General features: G+C 43.5%; 1 protein-coding gene and 1 long non-coding RNA gene across 3 annotated transcripts; one reads left to right on the forward strand and one right to left on the reverse strand.

Moving 5' to 3' along the window:
- The first annotated feature begins 38 nt into the window (after positions 1 to 38).
- Positions 39 to 8,392, forward strand: LOC110288879 (protein SSXA1-like). 2 transcript variants are annotated; one of them, XM_029473902.1, is made up of 7 exons: positions 153 to 208; positions 2,634 to 2,760; positions 3,215 to 3,329; positions 3,626 to 3,715; positions 4,191 to 4,240; positions 4,853 to 4,928; positions 8,276 to 8,388. In XM_029473902.1, exons 2-7 carry the CDS (start codon positions 2,665 to 2,667, stop codon positions 8,386 to 8,388), a joined length of 540 nt encoding a protein of 179 aa, XP_029329762.1. In that variant the 5' UTR covers positions 153 to 208; positions 2,634 to 2,664. The 2 variants fall into 2 exon arrangements, with proteins under 2 accessions (XP_029329761.1, XP_029329762.1); XM_029473901.1 differs by lacking the exons at positions 4,191 to 4,240; positions 4,853 to 4,928 and having other exon boundaries at positions 39 to 208; positions 8,276 to 8,392.
- Positions 1,054 to 8,278, reverse strand: LOC115030346. The gene is made up of 2 exons (XR_003835924.1): positions 5,521 to 8,278; positions 1,054 to 1,491 (listed from the first exon to the last, which is right to left on the reverse strand). It is a non-coding gene; the product is annotated as an uncharacterized LOC115030346 (long non-coding RNA).
- Positions 8,393 to 9,632: the final 1,240 nt, after the last annotated feature.

Genomic DNA, 9,632 nt, shown 5'->3' on the forward strand with positions numbered 1-9,632 from the left:
GATATTTAGTACATCCCTTTGGTGATGTACTTCCTGCCTGGAACCCTGGGCTCCAACATTCCGTTCTTACCTCACTTCCCCCTTCAGTTCCCTGAGGAATTCAAAGGGTTTGGCTGCTCTGGCTGCTGAGTCTCTAGCAACAGCTGAATCAAGGTGCTTTTTTGGGTCTCTTCTTGGAGAAACACTCCTTTGTCCCTTCCTGTCTGAGGTAGGTTATTCCTTGGGGATGTCCCAGTAAACTAAACCTTAACAGACAGAAAAGTTAGCCTGTATAGACCAACTTGTGCCTTTCTTGTGTCTCCAGCATTCCTCAGCCCTTAGAACTGTTCTTTGAGCTAAACTGTCACTGGGCAATTACTTAAGAAACCTAGAAATTATAACCCTTTTATGTCTGATAGACAGTATGCCACTCTTTTTGAGGGAAGCAGTGTATCTCTTAGCTTCACAAACTTTGAAACTATGTGCCTTGAGATGTCCTCCATCTTCAGTGACAGCAAATGATCTCTGTCCTAGGGGCTACTTTTGAACTTCCTCTTGGATAAAGATACAATCTTCAAGGTCCCAGAGAAACCTCAATGTCTACTCACTAAAAGATTTCTGAGGGGTTTAGTTTGAGGATCCATGGTTAGTGTATCTTGAGATGTGCCAAGTTCTTTGACCTTGTGTGACAGTTGGTCCTGTAGATGTGGATATTCTAGGTATGTTATCTAAACCACCCTAGTAACAGCCCAGCGTGTTATACTCTACTTAACATGTTTACCCCCTTTAAGCATAGCATCAACATATAGCCATTTCCTAGGTCCCTGGAAACCATCAGTTGGGGGGGGGACTATTAAATCTGTGGCAATCCTCTCACCATGTATATATTGGACACACCACATAATATCTACACACGATGCAGGGCACTGTACCACAAAATGGTCATCTAAATTCCTTAAAAGGCGGGTACAGGAGAAGTGTTTGGGTCCATAGTTTTTCTGTTAACCTTAGCAATGTAGCCACATTCTGTCTCCAGGGGAAAAACTTGAGTAGGTAATGATGTAGACACATGTATTTAAGTTTCAGCAGGTGCCCAAAATGTCTTTTATTTAAAAGTTTAATGTGTCTATTACTTTTAAATCTATTTATTAACTTATTTACTTACCCTAATCCCCAATTGCAGTTCCTTCCCTTCTCTCTTCCAATTCCTCCACCCACCTCCCTTCTATCCCCATCCACTCCTCCTCTGTTCCTCTTCAGGAAAGGGCAGCCCTCCCATGGATATCAAGCAGTCTTAGCATATCAAGTTGTAGGAAGACTAGGCACATCCTCTGTTAAGGCTAAAGGTAACCAAGGAGGAAAGAGTCCCAAAGGCAGGCAACAGAACACAGACAGCCCCTGCTCCTGCAGTTAGGAGTCCCACATGAAGACAAGCTCAACTGTTATATGTGTAGAGGGCTTAACTCCATTCCACGCACACTCCCTGGATGGCGGTTCAGTCTCCATGAGCCCCTATGGACCAAAATTATTTGATTGTTAAGTTTTTTTCTAGTGTCCTTGAGCCTTCTGTCTCCTTCAGCCCTTCCTCCCCCTCTTCTCAGGGTTCCCTAAGCTCAGCCTAATGTTTGGCTGTGTGTCTGTGCATCTGTTTCCATCAGGTGCTGGGTGAAGCCTCTCTGTGCCTATTACTTTTGTAATAAAATATGAAGTTAAAGCATTTATTTACTAGGGAACAGAAAATTCTGGAAATGTTACACAATAACCCAGAGCTGGAAGAGACTACAGGAAAGGAGCATGGGAGGTAACATATAGGGAAAGTATGATGGTTGAAGACACACCTGTGTCTGCTTATCAAATATGCCTAATTCATCATATTTCTCTGTTTTTCCTATTGATTTCCACAGGAGTGAAGCTTTATGATTTCTCTCTCCTACTCTTTTCTTTTTTGGCAAAACTAGGGAATTAATGCAAGGGCCACTCCCATGTTACATAAGAATCCTACTACTAAGCTACAACTTAAACCCTGATTGCTTCTTTGAGACAGGATTTAAATATATATTACTCAGACTGGCTTAGATCTCACTTTATATTGATTCAGACAGGCCTTGAACATACGACCCTTCTGCCTNAGCCTCCCAACTACCCTGTGTTACAGGCATAGGAAGGGAACTCTGGCTTCTCTTCCTCCCTTACAACTCACCCAAGGTAGCCACAAACTAGTCACTAAAGGGTCTTGTAAAACACTAGCAGCTATTCTTCCTCTCTGCTTGTATTTGGTGCTTGGTGTACCTTCTTCTTCTGAACTCCTCACCACCCATATTCTAGTGACAACGGCTGCATCCTTATCCTCTATGAAATCAGTTTTCACTTTCCTCGCCTGAGTGAGAACATGTGCTTGCCCAATTCAATAACTTTCTATTTCCTTTAATCTCCATGAAAACTTCAGGGCAATTAATCAGGACAGACACCTGACCCACTCTCAAAGACTCAGGAACCTTCATACATGTTTATGCGTGTTCATAGAATCTAATTTATTCCTAACCACAAACTCTCCCATAGACCTAATCAAGGATAGATTATCTCAGGGTGAAAAGGAGTACAAGAAATGTCAGCACCCGNCTCTTACTGTCTATCTGAAATCCCTTCCTTCACAGGACATTTGGTTTTGCGCTTGAAGAAGAAAAGATGGTGTCTGTTCAAAATCACACTGACATGGAAACAGTGAGTTCCTGTGTAAAGATCCCCATGGAAGTGCTTTATGAACCAAAGACCATCTGCAAGGTGAGGGGGCCAGTTAGNGGGGTGNACAGAAGCAGCTGAGTGACCAAGGGCCACTGTAGAATGGCTTATCAGAAGGTGGAAGTAAGAGGCACTTGTAACAAGGACTACAGTCTCCATGGACCTCCATAAGTCTCTGGATTTCTCTCCATGCACAAATGCTCCATGAGTCCTTGTACAGCCTCCCCGAGGACTTCAGATTAGTGACCTAGTACTACATTCATTTGGTGACACTCAGTCCCTTGTAAATGGGTGAGGAGAACACTCGAGCAGCATTGAGCATTTCTAGTGGCTGGGGAAAAGGCTGTCTCTCCCTCAACCCTCATATTTCCCAGGATCGATTGTCTTGATTCTCTGGTGGACCACAAAGGTCGTCCGTCACAGAGGGCATTCTGGGATGAATGGCACACACATTCAGCAGAGCAGTTGCCAGAGATTTCATTCCCTTCTTTTCTAGGCCTTCCAGGATATTTCTACATACTTCTCTGATGAAGAGTGGGGAAAGCTGACTGAATGGCAGAAAAGTGCCTATGTGTACATGAAAAGAAACTACACCAGAATGACCGACCTAGGTAAGATGAAATCTGGATTCAGACCAGTCTGGGGGTTTCCAGTTTGTTTTCTCTGCCACATTATCTCAACCTGTAGCAGGGCCCTCTCCCCTGATACCTTTCTTTCCTGAGAAATGTCAAAGTGCTTGTCGAGCCTGCTGCTCTTTTCCATCCTGTGCAGAGCTGACAGCATAGATCATAGGCAATAGGGCTCAGGCCTCTTGTGGGCCTTAAGATCTGGGCTGTAGCCCAGCTCCTAGCAGCATTTCCCCTCGTTNTGCTGCCTGTTAAAGAACAAGCACACTGCTTCCTCTTAGGGGTCACCGTGAACCAACCAGTTTTCATGCGTGGCAAGGANCAGGCCAAGCAATCCCTGGTCGAAGGCATTGAAGTTCATGACAGTGAAGGTGAGTGATCAGGGAGAGGCTGTGAAAGGGCACCTTCTCAGTCAAGATGCACGCTAAGATGATTGGCAGCTCTTTTCTTCTTCAGATCAGGGTTGTGTGGAANAGAGCTCATTCTGAGGATTATGTAGAAGATCCTGTCATGTACAATTCTAAAACATTAGTGTGTACATTACTCTGGATAAAAAGTAAATGGCCAATGTGTAACAACTTCAAAGAGAGTCAGAATATCCTGTGTCCTACCAGCTTGTGAGGGGGCGAGGCAGTGATGAGGCTTAGCTGACACTTCCTAACCAATCAGAAGGAGACTTCTAAAAGGACACCTGTCCTTGGTCAGGTGAAAGAAAGCCAGGCTCCACTAGCTCCTCCTCCATGAATGGGCCCACTCTCCACTCTAGCCTTCCCTAAACCAGCAAGACTCTGAGCCTTTTGAATATTTACTAACACACAAAACTTTCTTATTTGTCACTATCTGTAGATGAATGCTTTGTAGGATCTTTTGGTGTGACACCTAGAAAACGAATGAAGGCAAGTATCACTTCTTTCTGTAGGAGTGCACCCTGTTTGTCCCTCAGTTTATGTCCACATTGTTTTATTTTTAAGACTTATTTATTATTATATGTTAGTACACTGTAGCTGTCTTCAGACATCCCCAGAAGAGGGCATGAGATCTCATTACAGATGGTTGTGAGCCACCATGTGGTTGCTGGGATTTGAACTCAAGAGTTTCGGAAGAGCATTCAGTGCTCTTAACTGCTGAGCCATCTCGCAGGCCACCTCTTTTCCTTTTTTTCTTTTTTCATGTCCACATTGTTGAGGACATAGTTTTCTTCTTGGTGGTGGATGTGTATAAATATATATTTGATACTTAATGTGTAAATTTTAATGTGAAGTTTCACATGCTGTTTCAAGTGCCAGTTTAAACTGTATCTTTCATAGAGTTATATATGCTTAGTCCATACAGTTATAGTCTTTGAATCCTTGGGTCTGGTTAATTTTGGTGTGTGATATTTTTATTTATTTTTCAGGCACTATCCTAAATATTATCCAGCAAATTAGAACACCCTATATCAAGTAGCAGAAACACCCCCTGTAGATTACTATTTGACAAAATGCCTTTTCACTGATTCTCTTTTATAGCTGACATCAGTGACAATAAGTATTCATAATGTAGAAGGAAGACTTGCCTCTGGAGAGAATGATTCCAACTTGGCAGGTTGGCTGCAATCTATTTCCTAGTCCTTAACATTAGTTATTGTTTGTCAATGTGGTATATGTTTAATTTTTGTGGATTATATATAATTTATTTTAATCATATTCACACATAACCCACCCTTTCATCTCATGAATATAAAACATCTTTCCTAGCTGTTTTTCACCAAACATCCATACCTTTTTAAATTTTTTTTTTTATTAAAAAAACCCCCAAGGACAATTTGTGCTATCTACATACTGTGGGATGTAGAACCATCCACTAGAGTATAGCTGATCTACCAGTGGCCATACTGTTAAAACAGACTCTTCTTTCCACAAAAGCCACCTACCCTTAAGAGCACATGAGTTCCCACTCACTCCATGCCAGAGTGCTGGCAGGCTTGAACTTGTGCAGGTCATGGGGGCAAAGACACCTACTGTGTGTTCATGAGTCTAATAACCATGTCATATCCCTTAAACCCTACATTGCTCTGGCCCGAATGTCTTCTGCCTCTTCAAATCTCTCCATCCCCCTCTTCTGTGATGGAACTTGAGCTTTGGTGGAAAGTGTGTGACATGTTTGATATTTTGCTGGGCAATCCATAGGCACTTACTTTTTGCAGTCTATCAAGATGGGCTTTCTGCATTAGCCACCAATCACTGTACAAAACAACTTCTCGGATGCTGTCTGAGAGCTCCTTTACCTATGGGTAGAGATGGATGAATTTAGAAGATAGTTTGTAATACATTCATTTAGCAAAATCATAGTAACAGGTTTCCCATTGGTCCTGTGCAACTCCAGGGTCTTGGTCAGACGTACAGTACAAGACCTGCGTTTCTTCAATTAGAGCATTTTAGTACTTAGACTACTCATAAAGAGGATTGCCTCAACTGTTCTAAATTACTGACCCAAAGAGCAGTTCCACTAGCTTGCTATCCTGTATCCCTACCCACTGAAGTGTAGTCGAGTCTTAATTAGTTTCTGAAGCCCTGGTGATGCTCCTGTCAGTATTCTCTCACAGAGCTTGCACATACTTTCATCCTGACACTCACTTTCCACATAGGGATCTTCAGCTGGCCTATGCTCTGTGAAGGGCCCATGCACTCGTCTGGCTACAAATGACAGGGCTTTCATGGTGGACCCCTTCCACTGTGATCAAGTTCAGGACATAGCTATACCTGAGAACTGTCTGCCCCACAGCCCCAAGCCAGGGGAACCCCCGGATGCAGCTGACTATGGAATGGGGGTTTCCGCAGCTGCAGGGTCCAGTGTAGTGGAGAGAGAGTTCTGGGAGCTGAGGTTNGTGGCCAGTNAGGACCCAGCTAAGGACTGACTGTGTGAAGGGAGGGACCCTNATAGTGCATATGTAGNTGCTTACTATTATCTGACACTCCAGTTCCAGAGTATCTGACACAGTGTTTCCTCCACAGGCATACCCACACACATGTTCCACATACACAGAGACACACACAAAGACAAATGTCAATATACAATAAATGGCTATCCATTCAGTCTCTGNCTTCTTTTAGTAGTACATATACCCCCTCATGAATGACTCAGCAAGGTGAATGAAAGGTAGCTAGCTGAGGATTAGTGACTAATGGCACATCTTGGCATATCAACAGATAGGGTGTAGGCACCACCATGCCCCATTCCTCTTGAAGTGCTCTCACCAGCATCAAGTGTGATACCCCCTCTGCCACGAGGTTCTTTAATAGCTACATCAAAGGCTCCTTTCTCTCTTCCCAGGACCCTGCTGCTTTCACCTGCACACACCACCAAGGTGTGATCATCTGCACAAGGCACCACAGTGCATTCACCTACACACACCACCACTGTGCATTCACCTGGACGCACCAGCACAGTGTGTTAATCTGCACATGCCACCACATTGCATTCACCTGCACACACTGCCATGGTTTGTTCATTGGCACAAGCCACCACGTTGCATTCACCTGCACCCACTGCCATGGTGCGTTCATTGCCACATGCCACCATGGTGCATTCACCTGCATGTGCCACCACGGCGCATGCAGTGCTGTCTCCTTCATTCTGTTCACCCTTTACTTACTGTGCACGCAGTGCACCACCAGATTCTGTGTGCATACTTCATATTCCAGCCTGTCCCAGAGCCTTTGGCTTTCTCCAGCGCTTTTCTTTGCCTAATCTTTGTTCCTCACTCTTAATTACATCTCTTCTGCTTGTGCAAACGACAGTGTAATAACAATATAAAGGCAAACATTGTAGCTCCGGAAACTAGGTTTACTTAGGACATTTGTTTCCCATTTAAACACCCGTGTTCTTATTTTATTTAGTTACAAAAAGTGAACTACTTTGTCAAGTGTGATTAATATGTTTTGAAAAATCCTTTAAAAACACCTGCAAAAGATCAAGCCCTTTAACATTCTGCCATGGAAGGAGGGGCTCACCAGCTTCTGCCCCTCTCAGAGGATATGATGGCAGTTGCCAGGTGCTAGGGGAAAAGGCCAATGANGCCCAATGCACATATAAGTAAGCCTAACTAAACTCACTGGGTCTCACTGATACCAACCAAGAGACAATAAAAGGGAATCTAGGGGTAGGGAGGAAGGGCATCGGTGTGACTCATGTGAGCCTTTAGGAACACACGTGATCAAAATATATTATATATGCATATAAAATATAATAATGAAATGGAACAACATATATAACTACTACATTCTAATAGAACATTTAGAAAAATACATGAGAAGACACTTAACCTCTAAGACAATACAAACATACTACTCACTACCTGAATATGTGCTTCAGTGTTTAAACCTGCTGAAGATGGCAGCATGGTGAGGAATAACCCAAAATGTGTTCCAAGAACAGTAGGCTCAGAGATACTGGCATACCCAAGAGAAAGCACAAGCTTTGGGGACAGACAATTGGGTGGCATGGATGAGAGGAAAGCACAGGGAAACAATACTGTGGTTTCCTTGGACTGTTCGAGGCACTCCCCCAGCACCAGTTCAGATGTTAGAATGGGTCTCTATAATGATAATTTGACTTGTCCTTCTGAAAGTCGTGTGACACTGGATTAGTCTTCTACATGCTCTGAAGCTAACCCTGAAATCCATACAATATAAGGGAATGGTCACTGGGCCCTCCTCCTAATGGAGCATAAAATGGGAAATCTAAAACAGGGGATAAGGAAGCTGATGGGGACAAGACAGTACACTGGACGGTATAACCCAAACTGACCTTTGGTCTGTATTGCTACATGGGTGACATCTCAATCTCTGTGAGGCAGCAGTAAAGGCACATGGGCTCATGGGAGGGACAAGCCCTGTTCTTTTCTGATGAGAAATGCCTAGCACTCATGCACTAACCTCTCCACATTTTAGAAACTGGTGGCCATCAGGTCAATGTTTGGAGCCACCGGCTGCGAGAGAGGAAGTATCGAGTNATATATNAAGAGATTAGTGATTCTGAAGANGAAGAAGATGATGATTACTGAAATGGTAAGTGGTCCTCTGACACATCTCACAACACCCAGAACACACACGTTTCCCATATGGTATTAGACCCTACCCAATCATCCACTTCTAGTCCTTTGGGGTGCAAGACTGAACGGGAAGTAACATGTCATGCTTCCTTTACTCTAGTGCTGGGTAGTTTGGAGACCTTCCTTAGCCAGTGTGCTATGGGCTTCTAAATCCCAGATTAGCACTCAAAGTGTAGGCCAGTACTTCTTCTGGTGAGGTAGGCACATGCTCTAGAAAAGGGTGTGCTTGTGGGGCAGAGCTCTGAAGCTGGGCGGAAGGAGAGCAGGCAGGCTGTGAAGGACAGGTGGAAACAGAGCGCTGAGTAGGTGGTGGAAACTCACTAGCATTTCTCTCCCTTCACTTTCTTGTCTCAACCACAGACAGTCGAAATAAGCCCACGTTGGAAGAAGGATGGAGTNGCAATTCAACATCACAGCTCCAGCTTTGAAAGACTAAATATCAGCATTATAGATACATACATATATTTATATATTTATTGATCATATACATTTATATCTAAATTTATTTATTTATAAAAGTCTAGTAGAATTCTGAGTTAAGCATTTGTCACGTGTTTGTTTTCTTAGCAATTTTGCAGGATGTGCCAAACATTGTTAGGATACTTTTTCTGTCATCCCAAACATTTCCTATTATTATTGTCACTGTGTTGAGCCCCACTAGAACTGTTCTTTCTGTGCCAGGCACTGTTTAAGCATAGATCTTTGTGTATGGCAAGCATCTGGTCCGCACTGTGGGTAGTACATTCTAAGCACTCTGTTAGTATTATCTTACTGTGTGACAGCCACTCTGGCAGAATACCAATGTTTCAAGCAGGCTAAATGGCTCAGTGATAAAGGATCCTGATGTCAGACTTGAGTTCAATCTTAAAGACCTACATGGTGGACACAGAGAACTGGCTCCCTCACAGTGTCCTTTGCTATTCACAACTGAACGCATTTGTGCGTGCACACACATACACACATATCCATGCNTACAAGCACAAAATAACTCAAAACACAATTGGAAATATAATAAGCCTATCAACATTCCATTTAGCAAGGCACATACCTAATGCATATTGCTGGTTGCGTGCCCTCTACTCATATGTGGAATTGTGTGTCAGCTATCATTGCACTGAAGCACACTGCCCTCCCCTTGCCTAGGACTGCCAAGCAGCTGTCTATTTGTCTATGTTAACATGTTTCTCTGTCTCCCA

This window comes from Mus caroli, unplaced genomic scaffold, assembly GCF_900094665.2.
Source record: "Mus caroli unplaced genomic scaffold, CAROLI_EIJ_v1.1 scaffold_19748_1, whole genome shotgun sequence".
Classification (NCBI taxonomy): Eukaryota; Metazoa; Chordata; class Mammalia; order Rodentia; family Muridae; genus Mus; species Mus caroli.